The sequence below is a fragment of the Siphateles boraxobius genome, unplaced genomic scaffold (genome assembly GCF_051911475.1).
Source record: "Siphateles boraxobius isolate OS27281-9 unplaced genomic scaffold, OSU_SipBor_1 65, whole genome shotgun sequence".
In the NCBI taxonomy this organism is placed as follows: Eukaryota; Metazoa; Chordata; class Actinopteri; order Cypriniformes; family Leuciscidae; genus Siphateles; species Siphateles boraxobius.
In genome coordinates, this window is record NW_027509192.1 from 8,003,901 (window position 1) to 8,026,858 (window position 22,958).

At 35.9% G+C, this 22,958-nt stretch overlaps 1 protein-coding gene across 1 annotated transcript in view; it reads right to left on the reverse strand.

The window, feature by feature from the left end:
* Window positions 1–6,099: 6,099 nt before the first annotated feature.
* LOC143720786 (uncharacterized) overlaps window positions 6,100–22,958 on the reverse strand; it is a 38,752-nt gene continuing 21,893 nt past the window's right edge. Inside the window, exons 11-15 of the mRNA XM_077210615.1 lie at window positions 19,808–19,912; window positions 18,301–18,476; window positions 17,979–18,088; window positions 13,713–13,898; window positions 6,100–6,472 (exon numbers count right to left, since the gene is read on the reverse strand). Coding sequence (XP_077066730.1) covers window positions 6,379–6,472; window positions 13,713–13,898; window positions 17,979–18,088; window positions 18,301–18,476; window positions 19,808–19,912 — 671 coding nt within the window. The 3' untranslated portion in view covers window positions 6,100–6,378. The remainder of the gene's footprint in view (window positions 6,473–13,712; window positions 13,899–17,978; window positions 18,089–18,300; window positions 18,477–19,807; window positions 19,913–22,958) is intronic.

A 22,958-nucleotide genomic window follows, 5' to 3' on the forward strand; every position in this document is an offset into this window, starting at 1 on the left:
TAGAATGAGTTTTTTTCTTTTAAAAATGTGAGATGCAGGGAAGTGAAATGAAAAAAAGGTCTAGAGATGTTTTTTTTAATAGTTGATCTATTGACTTGAGTGGCGCATTTTTAGATGCTGCAAAAGATGCAAACACAAAGGTCAAACGCGTCTGTCTAGCGCATGTTTACAAAGAAAAACAATGGAAAAGCAGTGCAGTGGAATGCAAAAATAAAACATGAGGCAGCGGAACTAAAATAATTGTTTTAATAGAACGCAGTGTTGAAAGATGCCTCAAAAAGACAAAAAACTTGAGCGCAACGGTTAAATACGTCCATCTAGTGCATGTTCACATAGAAAACAGCAGACAAGCAGAGAAGTGGAATGCAAAAATGTGAGACGCAAGTATGAAAACGCGCTTTATTAAATGTACGTTTCTCGAGACTTCAAGTAATATTAGCATAAACAGTGATGTCAGCGCACCTGACAAATCCTGCACACTTCCTGTTTTCCCAGAGCACCATTGTCTCAAATTGAAAACGCATAGGGTGGAGGAAAACCTTTTCAGCAGAACAAGTTGGGACACTTGCTCTGAAAGAAAGAAAACCATTTTGCTTCCACTTTACCTGTCAGCGATTGTAATCTCATATCAGATCGGCTAATGTTACCCTGTATACAACTTAGTGGATAACAATGATGCAAGCATGCTTAATAGTATTGTATTCAAAAAACAGAGCTAAATTCAAACAACATTCATTGAAAAGTCAGGTCAAAAACTACATGTTTTTGTATATTTCATCCCAAATGTGGATAAATGGTTTGAAGGATTAGGTAATTACTTGTGCATTAGGCGGGACATCCTTCATCTGACCCTGAGGAGAAGCAAAGAAGTACATGATGACAGATGATGTGTTTATTGTATTCAAGTAATCACCTGCATTACATCTAATTGTGGTTCACATGAACAAAGAATTTGGATATAGCTATGGAAATAAAAAATATATTTACCAGATTTGTATGGTAAATCCAGTCTGGTGACATTATAAGTTATCTAATGTAATCTGTCTGGAGAAACGAAACCTTTTCCTCAGACTGAAGATGCGCTTTGCAAAAATGAGCCAAAATGAATATGTTAAAATGTGCCGGATGCTAATTTTAACGCTCATGCATCCCATAATATGAATCTCAGGAAACAGATGGCTTTTCGCCCTTTCCTGCAAAATGTTTCCCAAATGCACTGACGAAATGAGAGGAAGAGAAACAAAGTGTGAGTGTGTGCAGATTATTTTGAAAGAGAAAACCAGAATTTCTGTTTCAGTCTCTTGTTACACCTGGTTGTTGGCTGCTTTCTTTCCAAAGAACCTGCATACTCGTGAGGTTATTTAGAGGGAGGAAACTGTCAAGAGATAAAAACAAAATTAAAAATTCTTTGTTCTAATGTTACCATGCCTGGACTTTTGAAATTTTCTGATGCCTTTTATGTAGATTATATTCTTTTACCCTTGTCCCAAACCCACTTTTAAACTAAAAATATTATTATCCATCATAAATACATGATTTATTACATTTAATAATATAATATTGTTGATAGAATCAACTAATAATTAATTTAATAAACAAATAATTAATCATTAAGGGAAAAAAATAATTTCAATATGGATTGTTAAATTATTTAAATAAATAAATATTAATGATATATGAATTATAATTTTAAAATAAATAAATAAATATATATTTTAATTATTAAATTACAACTATGCCACAACAATTTTGCCACTAATAAATGTTTTTTTTTTAATGTGGTGAGATTTTTGTCATTTAAATGCTTGAGATGAAATTTCATGAGAAGAAAAAGAAACCCAAAGTTAAATATCACTTGTAAACAAAGTACTTGTGCCATTTCCAATCAAGATGTAATTTTGCCAAAATTATTCAAAAAATAAAATTATTTGTTTGTATTCAGGATACATAAAATGCTAGCTGTGAAATTAGCCTCAGCAAGACAAAGGAGTCGGCTATTTTATTTAAAAAAAAAATTCAAAACGTAATTTCCAAAATCACAATTTCCATCACACAATGGTGTTAAACTGTAAAATATGATAAAGCATCATAAATGCATGAATTATTACATGTAAAACTGTGATCATATAAACAGAGTGAAATATATAATTTCCAATAAAATGTAAATATAATATTGTGAAAATAATTTCTTGCATTTTTATAGATTAAACATTTCACTAAATGTGTGTCATTTCCAATTAATCTTAAATTTTGCAAAAATATTATTTAATTGTGTGTTTTCAGGATACATAAAACGCTAGTTGTGAAACTAGCCTTAGCAAGACAAAGTAGTCGGCTATTTTGTTCCAAAAATGTTTAAAATGTCATTTCCAAAATCATCCTTTTCATCAGAGAATGCTATCAACCTTAAAATATAATTAAGCATCATAAATAGATGACTCATCATTTCCATCACAGAATGGTATTAAACACGATACATCATTAGAGATGTGCTGGAAATGACACTGTGGTGGAAACAGAGGATAGTAAGACTCAATTAAACACTACTGTCAAAGCCTTCATAGAGACACCATAGATAGACCCTTTTCTTCAGGTACGGAAGCTCATGAGCCTCAAGGAAGTGATCAATAATTAAGCCCCTTTAGGTTTTAAACACAGTCTGGGCAGATGTTAACGTGTTTCTAACATATGGTGTCAGAGCCACTTCCGAGAACAGCAAGGAGACAAATTACATCCTGAATGAAGCCCCCGGACCAAGACATCCCTTTAGGGCAGACCACTTCTCATCTGTCCCGACCCCAACAGCTACATGAAGACTGACCTTACAGCAAATAAAAGCCACAACAAACAACACAGCATGTTGGCCTAAAGGTATCAGCTTTAAACAGGCTGATATATTCACTTCACTTCTGTACAGCCTTCAGGCAAAACATTGACAAAAAGCCAAATGATCTGGAAACCTCAGGAAACCGGATCATATCGGAATGAGTCAAAGTTAAATTCATTGTAAATGTTTGACTCTTTTCTTGCTGGCTTTCATTTTCATTTAAACAAAACAAGGTGACTGCAAGATGCAAAATACGTCCTGGGATCAAATCAGACTTTTGTCTTCCCACGCTTTGTCATCACGAACAATATCTTTAATGGGGTATTGGTGATGAAATATAAATGGTGCATCACATTAACAAGAACATTAGAGAGAGGAGGAAGTTCAAACGGACGGGGATGTTTCTCAAATACAAACAAAGCTGACCTCTGTGTGCATTCAGGTTTCAGAGCAGCAAAAACCTGCCGGCTTTGATCCTGAACTAGCGGCTTTCAGCCATTACAAGGTCAAGAAGGTTCATTCAAAGCATTCCTCGACTTAATAGGTCACTACGCTAATAGATTATGTGGAGATGGGTGGGAGCGGGTTGACACAGGTATGCAGTGTCTCGCAGGGGTTGTGACACACTCAGAGCACAGAAAGCAAAAGGCCATTATGGACATGCAATGTACAATTGAAGAACTTCTCGTAGTAGTAAATGCATTCGACATTCTTAGAAGAATTATTTCACTTATACTATGGTTACCACACCTCAAAACATTGTTCAGATGATGTATTTCAAGACTTGTCATAATTTTCTAAATTACATAGCCATTTAAAAAAATTCTACTGACCCTAAACTTTTGAATGGTAATGCATGTTCATATTAAAATTTTTGAATAAATATGAAATAGATACATTTTATTCTTATGACCAATGACAATATATCAAGTTTTATAGTACCATGATTTTTTTTTATTAAATACTTATTGAGTCATTCGCAATGCTTCATGGAATTATAGTTAATTCTCAAGTAAAAATCTTAATGTTGTGACTCATCTCAGAGCTGGTTGAACAAGTTAAAAGCTTAATCTTAACTGACAAATTTTCTGAAATCCGTATGATGAAAATTAATGGGAAACATATGAAACCACCTCGCAGCCACTTAGAACCCAGCAATCGCTTAAAACATCTTAGCATTCATCCACCCAGAATACCCAAGCAACAACCTAGTAACCACCCAAAACACTGTAGCAACCACCAAGTAGCCAATTAAAACAACTTAGAAAACCAACCAGAACAAGGTTAACCGCATAACAATACACTAATAATAACAATCAAAACACCCTGTCAACCACACACAACACCCAAATTATGAGCTTTACATGAAAAGCACCAAAAACATTCTGGTCTGCTGTTTCGCGTTTAGTTTTAATTTGTGTATGTTGCAGTAAACGGCGCCAAAAAACCTTTTAAATAGTAGTCAGTGACTAATATTCAGTTAATTTAGGCCATTAAAGACGCTTTGAATGGGTAAAGAACTGAAATACTGGCTCTTCTCCAAGCCTCCAACGTCACTTGAGGTGAATTCAGCGAGAAAGTACGAGGTCTGTGTGACAAAATCTAACAAGACTAATAAGACTATCTCAGGATAATCAATCAGCTTTTCAGTGTGTGAATAAAGCCCTTCCCACATTACTCTTTATGTTGACTTAACAGACACAACTACAAATTTACCTTCCATTGATGTCAAAACGTGTGTGAATGTGGAGCGTTTCACGACTGAATCTATATGCTAACACGCAAACAAAAAAGGCCTTCGAGGAGTATGAAGCGGGACAAACAGAGGAGGAGATAAAACAACTTTCAGAGAAAAACAGAAACCGGCTCCTCCACTGTTACATGACATCAGTGCAGGTCTCGTTCGCGTGTGGCGCTGTTCATTTGAAACCTACACCTCAGATAATTACAGGGCCGTGACGCTCAGACACTTTATGACACACCCACGCAAAAGCACACATGCTCTCTCACTCTTAATAAAAAAGTTGTTTATGTTTTTGTATCTTGTCACTGTACTCCAACTAGCAGGTACCAAGCTCTTACCAGAGAAGGCTGTGAACCTACAGTAGAGGCCTGTTGGATCCAAGAGCTAACACTGTTCATTTAGGGCCAGATTAGGGCATTTAGCGCAAACCTTCTTTTGGCGTTAAAAAACTACTGCCAGGATTTACTAAAAAATTTGCTCTGAAAAGTTGTGAACAGGGTTATTTTTGGGGCTGATCTTATTGCATATGCATTTGTTGGAGTTTCCCTTTCACACGCAAAGTTTATGGGAGGAGAGAATTTAAATGATCACTCAAGGTGATTTACTAAGGTTTGCGCTAGTCAATTTACTGTTATTTGCACCATTATTTACAATAATGGACGAAGCAGACGTCTTAAAAACAGACGCTAATTTGCGCGGCTCTTAGTAGATTGTGTTGGTCATTATGGATCTGATCCGGCTGCGTCTGTGTTCTTTCATTTGCGCGTCATCAGTAGATCACGCGCAGAGCTTTTCATTCCCATCGGCGCTTTTTTGGAATTGCGTTCTCACGCTAATTTGCCGTTTTGTAAATCTGGCCCTTAGTTTCTAACAGGCAGGGATTTTAATTTCATTGACATATACACAATATTAAATACACAATATTAAAACCGCTACCTTGATTTTGACTGGAATATTATCTCAGACTCTCAAAATGTAATAATCAGAAAACAAACATCTTAGATGCTCTGAAGTAGGATCATTGCTGTTATGCAGTACCTTTTGAACTCTTTTAATAAAGATAATTCTTGTGTGATAATTTGAAGAATTTCTTAAATGGACACTTTCAAAAATGTACCGTGGTTAAGCTCAGACACAACTTAAACTGATTAAGCATGAGGATCTTTTTAAACAATGGCAAGAAAATTAAAACGATTCCTAACAGGATGGAAATAAAGCGCTAGCAAGTTTTCTTTAAATTAGGGTGTCAACTTGAAATGTATCTTTCTTTTGAAATGTTGATATCCAATTTCCGTAATTTTATGTAACAGGATACGATTTAATATATCCATTTATTTGTAGATTTTTTTGCAGTTGTTTTACCACTGGAAATGATGTCATCTTCTGGACAATTGCGTCATTAAAAACAAACTTATTACGGATGGGCATGAAAATGTACTGCACAACAGGAATGACCCAGTACAGATGCTATTTAAGAAGTCCAGTTAGAACAGGAACTCTGAGCCAAGAAGACAAGCCAAAAAGTTCATTATGAAATAATCTTTTATTAAATGGCTATAAAAGCTACATTAAAATCTGGACATGACACATTTATTGATGGAATCGTCCGGAAAAAAACAGGGTAGTGAGAATGCTAAATTCATACATTAACATTCACTGATTCACAGTTCGTAGTGCACATTAGTAACATCTTCAGAGACGTTAAAGAAGGAGTCTGACAGGGCCTGATTTAATTGTCAAATGGCAGTGTTTCATTGAGCAGTTATGAAGTGAGCACACCTTGTTCCAAAACGAGTCCCACGTGGTCTCAAATTAGCTGTGATTCTCGCACTTGACTTGCTGTCATTGGGCACGTGATGAAGTTTCTCTCGTTCAGCGATGGACACCGTGTAGATGCATTCCTTTGTTTACAAACATAAAAGAAGTAGTTAGTCAAGGTGTGGGTCAAATTGACTTTCAGAACTATAATAGCATGATTAGTGTCTTTGTCTTTGCCCAGCTCATGGTTCACTTACGAATTTGAATCTGTAACCTGTTAAGACTATAAAATAAGGTTTAAAAAAAAAATCACATGTGTATATTGAATTGCATTGCATAACTAAAATTAGATCCAGTGTAGATTTAAAACTACAAGGGAAATGAAGCACATCTCATGTGTATGTAGCTACAACAGCCCGTTGTAACAACTGTTCTTAAAGGCCCTCCAGATTGTGCTCTACAAAACTGAGTGCTAAAAGCATGAGCTGTTCTCAGCTAAAGCCACCTCAGGCAACAAGAGCACTCTCGTCCTTTATTGTTTCGCTCTAGTCTCTCAGGAGTGCTCAAAATATCACTTTGCCCTGCTGTGCCGATCACTGAACAGTGTCTTGCACTTAAATTCACTCAAAAAAGAATAAAAATATTCCCATTAAATGAAGCCTTTTCAATGACAATTAAAATTTAATGGAATCAAAAATTCGAATGGGTTTGTTTTAGTCTTGTATGAACTGAAATTCATTCAGTTATATGAACTGAAATTCATTCAGTTATACCTACTAGATGTGCATATTCAGAAAATAAATATGCATGACCACATCATATTTGACTACGTGGACGGCCTACGGTCCTCTGATGAAGACATTGGTAGAAAGTTTACCAATATAATGTAGTATAATATAATAATTATTTAAAATATTATTAATTAATATTATTTAACTGTAAAACAATTATATAAATTATATAAAATATGTAGTAATATTATACTTTTTTGTCTCTCTTTTTTTAAATCCATAAAACAAAATTTCTGGCATACAACCAGAAGTTTAAAAAAAGTATTAGAATAGTACTAAACAGCACACCAACACATTTTTTTTTTTTTTTTTTTTTACAAATTTAAACCGATTTCACAAAATTAACTTAAGTTTTGATGTTCAAGAATTATGTTGCATTAGCTGATTTGAATCAATCAACTAACCGGAAAATGCACCAAAAATCCAATTTGTGGCTCTAACCGATGCATTTAAAAATGTTTCTGTGGCAAAGATAACAAGCTCCTCTTCTTTTCATAAGAACGCCTTGCTTTGAAAGTGTTTTCCATCCGAAGAGAATCACACGTTCACCAGCTGGAGCTATGAATAGGGCCGATCTGTTTCCACATCACTATCCACAAAACACAAGCCCAGTGGTGGTTAAACGGTGTGCTAAGCATGCTTTCAGATTAAAAATGCTTTATCCCAATATGTCTCTTTCAAGCTCCCCAGCTCCGCTGTACAGAGAGCTCTGCAGTCTATCATACAGTATGCACCAGTTGCTGATGGGAGTATGGAGTATGCGTGTCCGTATGGAACAGCTGCTTTCCACTCCACACTCACTGGGGTCCGCCACAATTGTGTTTAAGAAGATTATTCTGAAGAGTTTAGCCATGCTGGATTTAGCATTTGTCGGTTCTGTGAGGTGCAGAAGGCCAAGCGAGAGCAGCCTGGAGGACAAAGGAGGTGTAGAATGGCCAGACATACTGATCTCACAGAGTCTTGATGGATTGAAATGCGATCCGACGGACATCGATTCACACATTCAAACATGACACAACAGATTTTAACATCAATGACACCAAACGCCATTGGTTTTTGTGTGCAAGATTGAATATATGAAATAATATTCCGCTATTCTACAACTTAAAAAGAATTAAAATGTAGTGCACGGGTTGTATTAATAACTTTTACAGTGCTTTTTTTGTCCGTTATGATCACTGCATGGAAAACCTGCAGTGCAAAATTTCTACTTTTGTTACATGGAAAAAAAGACAGACAGTGACCTATTTGGGCACAAACTCTCTATAATGTACCAGTCAGCCGCTGTTGCTAAAAGCATGTGGGGGGGGAAATGGAAAAGCTAGTAAATACCCAATTTAAGCACCTTTGCTGATGATGGGTTTACCGAATATCTATAATTCCTTGGTTCATTAAAGAACCTTGCTGGCCTCTTAACCCTGGACAGCATAACACTGACCAAGTGTGACTTGGACATGAATGTACGTGAACGGGTTGGAATGAAGTGGCAAAGCCCTGAAGGTGTAAATATTATTTGTGTCATTTAAATATGGGGGGAAAACTGTTATTTTTAGTGTTCTGAAATTTTTAAAAGCCGGAAAATATGACTTTATAATTATGATTTTGTATGCCGTCAAAGCAAATACGAAATTCATGTAAACTTCAAGTAATCAAATATTTCCTGATATATATATATAAATAAATCTAGAAACATTCAAAAAAGTTTTCACTAACTTTTCTCACACTTTTGGACCCTATAGATGTAATTGTGACGGCACTAATTATCAATATTCATGCATAAATTACACTTAGGCAACTAAACCTGATTTAGTTGTCGCAATAGGAGTGAGCTTGAATGGTGGTTTTGGTGGACCTTGAACTGTACATTTGAGAAGCCATAAACTACATTTGACAAAGCCAGCAACATCACCTGGGGTCAGTAAAAGATATGCAAACATGTTCAAACAATTTCAAACATGATTGCACTAAATAATATATATATATATATTATATATATATATATATGAATGTGAAGAAAGAGAAGGATTCTTGAAAGAAACTTGAAGTGGCATCTTTACACCTCTTCAAAAGTAATAAAAGTCAGCACATTGATTGTGTCTAGGACAAAAGACAGTTGTGTGTGTGTTTGTGTGTGAGAGAGAGAGAGAGAGAGAGAGAGAGAGAGAGAGAGATGAAGAAAGATCCAGACCATTCCTCTTGGTTGGGAAATATTTGCATAGTTAAAGAGTGTGAAATAGTCAAAGTCCAAAGACCCGCACTTCTTATTTAGTATCACAAACCTGACCAAAGATCCAACCTATACATTTCCATCAATAGAGATATTACATTTGCATAACCAACATTTTATATTTGTATGAATTGCAAAATCTAGTAACCCTAGTCTCCCTTTTAATATAGAATAATTTGGCTATAAACTAAGGAAGAATGGCACGCTCAGTGAATTAGGAGAAACTTCAGTTATTCATATTCATATGGATTTCATTCAAATCCTAAAAGTAAAACATTTTCAATTTAGATCCATATAAAAACTTTAACTCAATATACTGGATTTAAATATTATATTTAAAATATAAAAGCATATGATATAATATAGCATATTAATCAGATGAATCACATATAATATAGCATATTAAAAGCTATTAACTGTGCACTAATTATGTTTGCTACAGTACTGAAATTGTTATCTTAGCAACATGCTAATGTCAACCTTTATTGGAATAAAATAGTCAAGTCACCTCACCTGTCTAAATTATATTTAAAACAACAGAGTAACCATGCACTTTAAAAACTTCGCACGGACTCGGGTTTCGAAACAAGATGGAAAGAAATTCCCTAATGACCCGCTCTTCTGGGTGAAGACACAGACTCCTAAACAGCAGGGTGATGCTGGGAAATCAGGAGCTAACCTATGAATAAGTAAACCCCACTCTGGCTCAGTGTTGTTAATCATGGGAGTTCATACGACACGCACTTCCCTTGGGATTTGATCCTACCACATCATTCCTCAGTGTTATTTATGCAACACTTATAGCAGAGCCACCAACACGGTCACTGGAATCTCTATGTGATCAGATAATATCAGCAGTTCCCTGATCAACTTTCCTACTTACAGGAACAAGTTGTTACGCAACTATCGCACCTGAGCGAACGACAAAGGCTATCGCACCACTATCCAACAGCCGGCACGAACCTATACGCATAGATATATGTGTTGTATTTCAACCCATGTATCCCATCACTACATTGTCAAGAGTTGCCAGATATGCTGTAATCTTTCCCCCTGGGAGCCGGTGGAAACCAGATACAGAAGAGGAAGATCAAACACTGGGCATGGGATCACATGTCTCCGCTGTTCGTTCGGAGCGTGACGCACACATGGCATACAGGGACAGAGGATTTTCCTATATCCTCCCTCACTCTGGCTCTTTTCAGAGGTGGGACGTCTGGTAATCTCAAGAATAAGAAAAGAACCACACCACAGATCCAGTCAGGTTTGAGAAGAAAGCGAACTGGGGTGGGAAAAAAAGCACACACACACACACAAAAAAAAAATCATTCCACTAGAAGCACTGCTAACTTCAAAGAAGGAAAAAAGTAGCAGTTATCCTCTGATACACTACTTCTAAAATAATCAAATTCAAAATACGTTTATAAATTATATATGATTTTAAAAACTTATTGAGTAACAAAAATAATGTCCATTGCAAACATCTAATAAAAGTATATGAGCTTCCAGAGGCGTGTGGGACAGTTTACCAATGGAAAGCAGCATAAAAAGTGGGAATATAAAAAGTTAATTTCATATACTACAATTTCAAAAAAAACTTAAATTGCTCCAAAAAATTTACTAAATAAATACTGTATCGAAGTATTTAAAATTACTTATAAATTACATTTTCATATAAACACATTTTTTAAGATAATAAATTGTTTTAAAGAAAACTAAAAAAGCTTAACTAAAAACTAAAAAAGCAGAATAAAGCAATAACCAAAGCAAAACATAAAAAGTTGAAATAAAGGAATGCACAACAAAACTAAGAAATAAAAAATACAATGTTTAAAAGAAAAAGAAAAAATGAGATAAAAGCAAAACAAAACCAAGTGAGGAAGATTAACAAAACAAAATCGGTTATTGGACACCTCCGAAGCCAAAAGGAAACCGTCAGACTCAATTTCCTTTCATAAAATAGTTTCATCGTTTACTTTTTATGTGCCACGGGGACATTTTTTTTATAAAACCGGAAACTTACTGGAAGAAAACCGAGTCAGTTAGCCTGCATAAAAGTTTCTCTTCACATAACTCTCCATGAATGTGAAAACAGAAAAATGTAGTTAGATCACTTTTATGCTTCGAAGTAGTAATTAAGATGTTCCTGGCAGGGATTCAGGAACCTCATTTTAAACCCGTATTAGCTGCATTATTGGTTCAAGGGAGGATTAAAATTCTCAAGAGGTGATGCTGAAACTAAAGGAACAACATGTTTGTTGAACACACACACAGACACAAACTTAAAGTCGATGTGAAACGGAAGTTGTGATAGTCTTTTCTTCCCTATTGTGACAAATAAAAGAGAAACAGCATCTCAAACTAGAATTTTTTTTTTTTTGATTTTGTCCATTGCGAATTGATTGGATGGTTGTGGTTTGCTATTGCTGTGATCTCATGCGAGTGACAGGTTGCTCCGATTTCATGGTGACTTTAAGAAAACCTTTGCAACAACTTTCAAGTCCCATTCAAGGAAAGTTTCACAGTATTCCATGACATCATTACAAGTGCTACAAAGGACAGAGCAAAGGCACCAGGAAGGTGGATGTTCAAAGTTAAAAGGCCAGATGCTTGTTTTCATAGCTGGTGTGACTCCTCTGCTCCTGTGTCAGAAGAGGGCAGGTGGAAATGGCAGGATATTGGCCTCTGGGGGCCTGAGAGTTTAAATACAGCCTGCTGACATAACTGACCGGAGATCCAGGCTTCTGCTTCATTTTTCCACCACACCTACAGCTTTTCCGCCTGATCCCAGAGGGTACAGATGCTGGGTGTTAAAACGGTGACACAGCCAGGGACCAAAAAAGCAGGCATAACATCAATTTATTTTTGTTCTCATAAGGCTCATAAGCTATCTTTATCATTCACTTTTTTCCCCCAGTGACGAAGTCAATTCAGTTCTGCTCAGCGTGAGCATGGGTGAATTTCTCAAGGTGGGAATTCTGATAAATATAGTGAGGCACCAATATTAAAATTCCGAAACAGATAACTTGATAATTATTTTACGTTACAGCCGATATCCAATAAATGGTCGATATTAAAATGTGCACTATTTTGTCGAAACAAATTAAATAGCAAAACATTACAACCATTTATTTTAAATGCTATTGTAAATGTGAATTTAGTAGGGATGGCCGATATGAAAATTTTGGACGATACCGATAACTGAAAATTCTTTATATTTGAAAGCTGATAACCGATATATTGGCCAATAAATCTAAATCCAGGTTTTTATATAATTTTTGAGAGCCTGATTACATAAACAAAAGTCTCACCATTATAATCCATGTCTCAAGCACACAATTATAATGTTCTCATTATAATTTTATGTAGCCTATATGACAGACTTGCACTGCACATGTTGCACTTAACATTATTTTCCTTTTTTGATTGGATTCCAATCATATTTCAAAGCAATTCAAAACCAACAGTGCACATTTGAAGTGTCTCAGCTGAAGGAAATAATCCATTATTTATGATCTTTAATATATCCGCCAAATTTTTTTTATCGGGCCAATAACGATATCATTAAAATTGAACATATAACGGCCGATACCGATATGCTGGCCGATATATCATGCATCCCTAGAATTAAGGCAACACAACATTATAATGCACAATATGATAGACTAGATACTCATTTAGAGATTTGCTAAAGATTATACTTAACAGTGTTATTTAATTATTAGTGTTTTTAAACATCAACTTCAAGTGAGTGTTAGATGACAAATATATATTACCGGCTGATATATATAAATAAATAAAATAAAAAGTTTAAATTGAAAAAAAATAATAATAATATCTAATAGCCAATATGATATTTATTATTGATGATAAATATGATGCTTGAGTTTTGACTTGTGTTTTGGCTTGTGAAATGTACAGTATGTACAAGCCCTGATTATTTCTGACAAAAACTGACTTCTTACAAAAATTCTGGCTTAAACTAATCCACAGGTATGCCACTCGAAAGTGGTGAAAAAAGCCCCTAAATCCCCCATTTACCTCGTTCAATTTTCACCTTTCATAGTTAGCTGATCTTTTTATTTAAATCCTTCTCTATTGTAGAGAACCCATACAGTCGCATTATTCACTTTCAATGTGAGGGCTTCGGCCCAGATTAAAGCATCATTATAACTAACGTCTTCAAAAACCTGTCAAACCAAACCAACTTGGCCACCTGTAAGTTTAAGCCCATCTCAAAGGAGAGAGAATGTTAAAACACATTAATTATTGCCAAACAAATGTTTATGATAGAAGATCAAAATGTCTTCACTGCACGTTCACAAAGCAAATATGTATTAATCTTCAATGCAAATGATTAAGGACCTGCTTTGGGTTTCTTGACAATCATCATTCTTGCTGTTCTCAGGCTGCTCAGATGTTTGAGTGGGTGTTTGTTGAGATCTAGAGCTGCGATTCTTCAACAGGAGGGAAGTTCCTTGTCCTCGACTCCTTCTGCGAGCCACTTTACCCACGGGCCCTGACCTCACCCGCCGGACTGAAGAGTTGGAGCTGTGCAGAGTCAGAAATCAGTACTTAAAACTCACTCAGGGACATACAGTGACTGTATTTGCACAGACTTAAAATGTATTTATTTTATTGCATAAACCAAGTGGCATATGCAAACAAACAATGAGACCATTTCAACTTCCTTTTGCTTTTAACTGGATGATTTTACACCGAAGTTTCAGGACACCATACATGCACTGATTTACACCTGCAATCCTGAATGATACACCCCGTTTACTGTATTCACAAAAAACACACACACACCCTCATATAATTACACTTACTGCATCACAAAACATAGCATAGCCACACTAGTTATCATCACCGCTGCGTAACAGATGACTAGACAGTTCAACATGGAAATTGCTATGGACTAAGAACTAGCACTGACTACATTCAATGAACATTACGGTTTAAATAAACCACGTTTTATCTATTTTTTTTATGCAAATAATCATTCAAATAAACCAGTAAAAACTAAACAGCAGAATTACATCAACTAAATGTATTTTCATTAATTATCTATATTAATTAATACATTATATTTGTATTATGCATCTGAGCAAACTCTGTCTGCCAAAAAAAAACTTTAATTAGCATTTTCTACCGTTTGCCTGAACAGATCAAAAAAAAATGTTATATAGGCTTTAAGCAAGAAAAAAAAATGGTAAAGACAAAAACTAAATTTAATTGTGATTTTAACTATATATATATATATATATATATATATATATATATATATATATATATACACAGGTCCTTCTCAAAAAATTAGCATATTGTGATAAAATTCATTATTTTCCATTATGTAATGATACAAATTAAACTTTCATATATTTTAGATTCATTGCACACCAACTGAAATATTTCAGGTCTTTTATTGTTTTAATACTGATGATTTTGGCATACAGCTCATGAAAACCCAAAATTCATATCTCAAAAAATTAGCATATCATGAGAAACAGCGGCAGAAGCGCCTGACCTGGGCTACAGAGAAGCAGCACTGGACTGTTGCTCAGTGGTCCAAAGTACTTTTTTCGGATGAAAGCAAATTTTGCATGTCATTCGGAAATCAAGGTGCCACAGTCTGGAGGAAGACTGGGGAGAAGGAAATGCCAAAATGCCTGAAGTCCAGTGCTGCTTCTCTGTAGCCCAGGTCAGGCGCTTCTGCCGCTGTTTCTGGTTCAAAAGTGGCTTGACCTGGGGAATGCGGCACCTGTAGCCCATTTCCTGCACACGCCTGTGCACGGTGGCTCTGGATGTTTCTACTCCAGACTCAGTCCACTGCTTCCGCAGGTCCCCCAAGGTCTGGAATCGGTCCTTCTCCACAATCTTCCTCAGGGTCCGGTCACCTCTTCTCGTTGGGCAGCGTTTCTTTGCCACACTTTTTCCTTCCCACAGACTTCCCACTGAGGTGCCTTGATACAGCACTCTGGGAACAGCCTATTTGTTCAGAAATTTCTTTCTGTGTCTTACCCTCTTGCTTGAGGGTGTCAATGATGGCCTTCTGGACAGCAGTCAGGTCGGCAGTCTTACCCATGATTGCGGTTTTGAGTAATGAAACAGGCTGGGAGTTTTTAAAAGCCTCAGGAATCTTTTGCAGGTGTTTAGAGTTAATTAGTTGATTCAGATGATTAGGTTAATAGCTCGTTTAGAGACCCTTTTCATGATATGCTAATTTTTTGAGATCGGAATTTTGGGTTTTCATGAGCTGTATGCCAAAATCATCAGTACTAAAACAATAAAAGACCTGAAATATTTCAGTTGGTGTGCAATGAATCTAAAATATATGAAAGTTTAATTTTTATCATTATATTATGGAAAATAATTAACTTTATCACAATATGCTAATTTTTTGAGAAGGACCTATATATATATATATATATATATATATATATATATATATATATATATTATAGTATTTATTCATTTTTCATTATTTTTAATATTTCTATTTATCTTCAATTTCTGTTAATCTTCAATTTCTGTTATTTCTGTTTAGTAATTAGTAATTTTAGTGCTTCAACATATTACAGTTAATTGTCAAGGCAACATTTCTAATTTTTACCAATTTAAATTTTTTGTTTTGAATTAAATTAACTAATAAATAACCAATCAAGCAGTGTTGTTTTTGTTAATTAAAACTATTAATTGAAATAATAATTAATTGTTTTACACAACAACACTGAAAATGTAATATAATATTTTGAATTAAGCACTGAAAACAAGTCTAAATGCCTAAAGCCTCGTTCACACGGCAGGATAATTAGGCCGATTTTAGCCCCGATTTACTCCTTCCGACAATCTTAAGGATGCTCCGATTATGTAAAATAATCTGATCAGATATTCCTGCCGTGTGTGGTGTGTTAAGACTGCTCTTGTCTGCTCGGACGGACGTCGGGACCGATCAAATCGGGGATATCCAACATGTTGGATTTTTTTGGCCCGATTTCTCCTCATGTGTGGAGTGTGGTGCTCCCCCCTCCCCACATCGAAATATGGATTCAACCATTTTAAATCGAAATGCCTAAATCAACAAATTACAAAATGATGCCTACATCTAAGCATCTTATCAATGTTCTGTATAAACACAAGTCTTCATAATAAAATGCAATGACGTGCACTTGAACTTGAATTTCCTGCACAAAGATGATCAGATACACACACATGCAAACAGGTGAGTTAGAGACGCAAAACTATTTCAACTAGCCAGAAGCATTTTCCCATACGGTTAAAGCTCCAGAACCAGATTCATTCTTGCTCAGACAAAAGTACAAAGTCATAAATTATGTCACTCTGTGGCGACAAAAAAAAAAAAATACGCAAGACCTGATTGGTGACATCCACCTATCTTTAACTACCTGAACATTGTTTACAAGGATAATTGTCAGAAATATAAAATTCTTTCATGATTTACTCATCATTTACTCTCTCATCTCGTTCCAAACCTGTATGACTTTATTTCTTCTGTGCAACAAAAGATATTTTGAAGAATGTGCTGGCTGTTTCTTTCCATGCAATTACAATTAAAATGTTAGTTCAGCCAAAAATGTATTACTCACCCTCATGTCGTTCCAAACCCGTAAGAACTTCATTCATCTTTTTGAAATAAAGATAGACTGCAACGTAATTGCCACTTCCAAGGACCATAAAGGTAGTAAACACATTGCTGAAATAGTTTACGTGAATAAAGTGGTTCAACCTTCATTTTATGAATCAACAAGATTACTTTTTGTGCAAATTTGTGTTTCTTATTGTTCAGAAAGCTCTTGATTTCATCAAAAATATCTTCATTTGTGTTCCGAAGATGAAGGTCTTACGGGTTTTGAATAACATGAGGGTGAGTAATTAATGATAGCAGTTTCATTTTGGGGAGAACTAACATTTAATAAGGACTGGAGCTTTCAAGCTTCAAAAAGGATGCAAAAGTATCATTAAATCATCATAAAAGTTGAGTGATTCGCTTGCAAACTGGACATCGCTAGTTCTCTCAGAAACATGCTATAATTTAGGATGAATTTCAAGAATCTTTTTATTGAATAATGTCTGTTCATCAAATGTATAAAGTAAATTCTTTATAAAATGTTAAAGTTTTATTTAAAAAATGTTACTTTCAATAATAACAATAATAAAATAATTATTACAATAAAAATAATAAGAATAAGTTTTAAACTTTCCTTTTTACTTTTTAATTAATACATTGGTAATGATTTCTTCATTTTATTTTCAGGAGGCATATACTTATATTTATTGTAATTCCATTGAATAAATTTTTTGGTGTTGCAAAGAAAAAAAGTCATGGGTTATATACTTTTTTTTAATACTTCCAAAAATAAAAATTTGGTCATTATTTCCTCGCACTCAACTTTTGGAACAATTACTTTGGAGTAAATAATGAGAAAATGTTTATTTTTGGAAGTATCCTATTTATATTAGTGTATTATATTTAACAGTTCTGAGGCAGAGGAATTGCAGTCAATTAAAATGTACCGATTAACGAAAACCAATATAAACACAAAAGGGGACAGATTATTGACTCCTTGTACATCTCTCTACCATCTTGCCTCTATTTCTGTCACACACCTGTCTTCAGTAGCACCTCCATCTGAATCTTGAGAAGGGAGTCGCTCCTTCTTGACCCCACCCAGAATGGAATTCTGGGAACGTCTACTACTGCTCCTCTTGGTTCGAACCTGAATCACATATTTCTTAGACTGAATATGTACATGGGATAAATGTGTAGCAAAAAAGGTGTCAAAAGTGTATCTTCTCTCAGAATATGATACAGACATTGGAGTTGCTGCTAACACATTGTCATTTTTGATTTCAAATGATGCAAAGGCCATGTTTAAGGCCAAATATGTGGCCAATCTATATACAAAGGTGGTCATAAAAGCAGGTGCACCTGTGCCTGAGTGAAGGAGGTGGAGATTCTTGCTTTGGGGAGGCGGCTGTGGGCAGGGCTCTTCTTGGCAGGAGAAGATTTGGCAGCTGCTCTGTACTTGCCTGATTCCAAAAGGTAATGCTGAGCCACTTTCAGCAGTCGTGTGAAAACATTCTTAGAGCTGGAGCCTGCAGCCTCTGTAGAAACACAAAAGAAACATAATCTTAAGAAAGTCTCAAGAATCACAGATCGCAAGACTTGGAATTGGAAGTGCAGTATATGTTTATCAACATTTATACAAATATATTATACACACACAGCCACTTTTAGCCGTGTTTCCACCGAAATTACCCGGAATAATTTGTCCAAGGAACTTTTTTCCCCTCAGAACTGTTGCTGTCTGCATTTTCATCGAGGTCTAAAATACCGTGAAGTTTAGGCAAATTAGTCCTCTCCTTGTGACTGCATGCAACTTTCCAGTTCCCGCTGGATTCCATCCTCCACATATCAGCTTAATAAAGCCTGAACCTTGTCGTCGGTCCATCGTTTGAATTTTCAAAACTCCATTGTTGATTTGAACAGCAAACAACTCTTACTGTGCGCACTGCAAGAGACTGGTGGTTGAAATAAATTGCTGCATGGAGTCAACCAATCGAAATGCTGCATGAACTTGAGCACCCATGTTCAGCGCCCAAGTCCCACCCCCGAAAGTTCCCTAACTTAGAGAGTTCCTGCTCGCAAGGTAGTACTTTCTCAGAGGGGGAAATATTTACCCGGAACTTCATTTAGAACCTGGTCCCTGCGGTGGAAATACACCGAGTACCACCCCAAAGTCCCTAGTTCCCAGGGAAAGTTCCTGAAGTGGAAACGTGGCTTTAGTGAGTAAATTTAAAAAAGTAGTACCAATGGGTGAACTTCTGTGAGTTGCAGTATATTTCCAGATACAAACAAACATCACACCACAAATGCGCCCACAGCACAAAAGTGAATGTTATCAGTCTCTATCACATTTACACAGGTGCTGCCGGCCTGCTCTTGCTAATGCAGGCTGTGTGCTAGAGAACAGATATCCATGTCAGCCACATATGCCACTAGGGATTCAGCCTGTCCCCTGTAATCTCATCAACAGAACAAGGAAATGTGGGCTGTATTGTATTTCAAAGCGTCTGTTTTGGTGGGTTTGAGTCGGGTAGGTAACAGAGTACAGTTGGTAGATACGCTCTCTGCTTGAGTGTAATTCGCTTGACATTGAAAGCATGAATTGGTGACCTGAAGTACAGTGTGTCAAGCCTATTGTCTTGAATTTATTTTTCTGGGCTTTCCGCCAATAGTATTAACTTGTGCCATGTGATTGGATCCAAGGGGCGTTATAATCTCATGTATGATACAGCAGGGTACAATCTCAAGGTACTGGAGCACTTTCGTTATGAGACATTTTATCTCTCATAGCGATGACCCATTAGATTAATAGCGTGGAGGTCCAGACCTGCCTAAATTACTCATAAATAATCTCTATGAACCAGCTCACCTTTTTTGGAAGTGTTCTTAGCACCTTTTTGTGAAGGTTTCACATCGCGTTGTCCATCGCTGAGAGAACTCGTACAGCCTTTTGAGCTTTCTTTTTTCACTTTCTCTGCAAAGAAAGATGTAAAACAGAAATGTTTATATGTAACAGGTATGTGAAAGGTCTGGTAGGCCAAAAAAAATAAAAAAATAAAATAAAAACATGGCAAATTAAAATAAATAACAGTAGTAAAAGTGAATAAATCATTTTTTTGGTATGCAAGCTTTTCTATCCCACAAAAAGCAAAAAGACAAGCAAAGCAAAAAAAAAAAAATACTACAGACACCCTCCAACTCATTGCAAATTACATAGTAGTAAATATTTGTGTCGCATTTTAAACTGAACAAAAAGTCAAAAAATACATTTGAAGTACTTTACAACTACAATTAAACCTTAATCCCGAACTTTGGAGAAAGCAGTAATTTCACAATCAATCTCAATCAGCGCCAGTTTAAAAGATTTAGTTTGCAGTGGATCTCATAAAGACAAGTTCTGGCATGTTCAGGAGCGTAATGAGAAAACACTGGAAGGTACCAGAGCTCACCTTGCCTCCCTGAAGCACCTGAGGGCCTCAAAGGACACATTAAAGTCTTCTTATTTACTCATTTACATTAATTTTCTGGTAGATTTTTAAATGACGTACAGCATAAACATGTCAGAGAGAAACTATTGAGACCATTCGAAATCCTTTCTGGCAATTTCTTGGGGTTCCCCTTGAAGAGATTCAGAGGTATAATTTTGTAGGGAATAAAAGTTAATGGACCATGTCACCCACTGGCATCGGTTTCAAAGAGCAGGAACAAAACAGATTAGCTGATGATGCAAAGTAAAGGTTTATTCTGTGGCTCTAATGCAACAATGACAGGGCTATTCTGAAAGAATGATGGGTAATCCCATCATGTTTGTGCCATTTGATAGGAAGAATGTGCATTGTATTTCTCCAACAACTGGCGTCACAAACAGAACATAAACTGATGTGACTGCAGATGAGAACAAATATCTGATAAATATCAGATGACAACAAAAGGGCTCAAACGAAAAGAGATTCCATTTGAGAACAATAAAAGAGAAAGTTGGCAGAATGATAGGATAATTAACTTTAGCCAGCTGTACTCATCTCATCCATGCTTGCTCACTTTCTCCAGCCCTCTCTTACGGACACATACGGTCTGTGAAGAACAAAACGCCCAGCTTTAGGTGTTGCTGAAAAGTGGCTTTCCTCTCGAATTACCCAACTGACTTAAAAGCAGTGTATACAGACAACATCAGTTCAGTTTACCTAGTTTATATAGATCACAGTCCGGTTCAATAAAAACACTGCTTTAGACATTTCTGGTAAACTAGGTACAGTTTAGCACTATACAATTCTAATTAATGGTAATTAAGGCAAAACTTTATGAAGTTACCCATAATAATTGATGCTTTGAATAGTTTGGTTCATTGAGTTCCCCTGAAACCCTCCACCTTCCCCAGCTCCACCTGCCTAGATCTGCTATGGGATTTATGTATGTCTATGCAGCAGCAGCATATCTTACTAGGCCTGTCGCAATAATCAATATATCAACTTATCGCACTATTTATGTACATGACTTCAATCATTTCTGGTGACGCAATATATCGCCCATTATGTTTACATGAAAATTAATGTCCCCAACATTTTGCCTATCGTGCTGTCATCTTGTCTGTTCTCCAGGTCAGAGGCAAAAGCGTGCCTCTTTGGTCCGTTATAGTTTTTTTCTGACAACTACAGACAGTTTGAGAGAACAAGTCCAAATGCAATTGATTTCAAAGCTGCAATCCACTGTTCTGGTGCAAATATAAACATCACAGTGTAAATAGTTTTAGCAGCAGATAAGGCTTGAGTAGGCATCTGTGCCTTTGTTCATACGGACATCTGACTGCTAAGCAGGGTTTGTGTTTTCAGCAATAGTGTGCACGCTTACTTTACAGAGAAAAGAGAGCCAGGGGAAAATCTGTAAATGGAACATTTCCTTAAGTGCCTTTTGTGCATTTGCAATGCATTTTTTCCTACTTGTTACTTTGCCCTTTTTTTTTTAAGAAAATGTTTATTTACTATTTATTCAAGTTTTTTATTTATTTAGGATATTTAATTCAACACTTTATTTCCATGAGCTAAATAATTAATAGGATGTTGTCATTTGAAAGTGTGTAGTTACCGGTGTGTAAATACTTATATTATTATCCTGTTATTTTATGATTATATATTCAGTGGCATAAAATGGTCTTAAAATGGCAATAATATTGTTTATAGCAATTATTTCTGGGACAATATACATCACACAACAAAAAGTAGTTAGCGTGACAGGCCTAGATCTTACATGCTCATAGCAGCGTGTGTGTAAATATTAGCAGCTGCAAATCCATACTTGCTCTGCAGCAGCAATAATCATCAGCAGTTTTGCAGATCTAGTTCGCCAAGCCCAAATGCATAAACATTGCCATATTCAAATAGCATGTTGTCATGATTTAAATATTCTTAAAACATAAACTTACATTTTTGTTGTTGTGGTTGTGTTTTAAGAAAACATCGAACAAAATGCAGTCAGGCTTATGCTTAAAATAAAGCAGAAAACATATTTGCCAAGATACAGTATATTCTTTGAAAACTAAGTCTGAATATCTTCTGCATTAAGCCTTCTTTTGCATCATTTAAAATACCCCTGAGGGCAATGCAGAATAAAACAAGAAAATTATCTTACAAAGAGAACAAGTCTTTTGATTTGAATTTGTAAAAAATTGTGACACTGAATTTCAAGAGCCTTATGCAACAAATTACATCATTTGCATTGGATGTGGATCCACCAGATCAGATCTGCTACCGTCACAATCTGCTTGTGCATGTCATGTGTGCCAGTCAGTGCAAGTGTTCAGGTCAGCATGGATCAGCAGTGGCAGCATATTCCTGCTCTCAAACTGATATCTGCCACTTCCTCTGACGCACAAACAGCAACAATGTTGGCCTGGCAACATGTAACCATGGCGTCTGTGCACAGGAACTCTGTAAGACAAAGATTAAACCTGAAGTTTCCTTCTGGACGGCAGCCTGTGTTTCATAAAGGCCGGATCTCTTGCAATGCACAAGTACTCAAAGAGA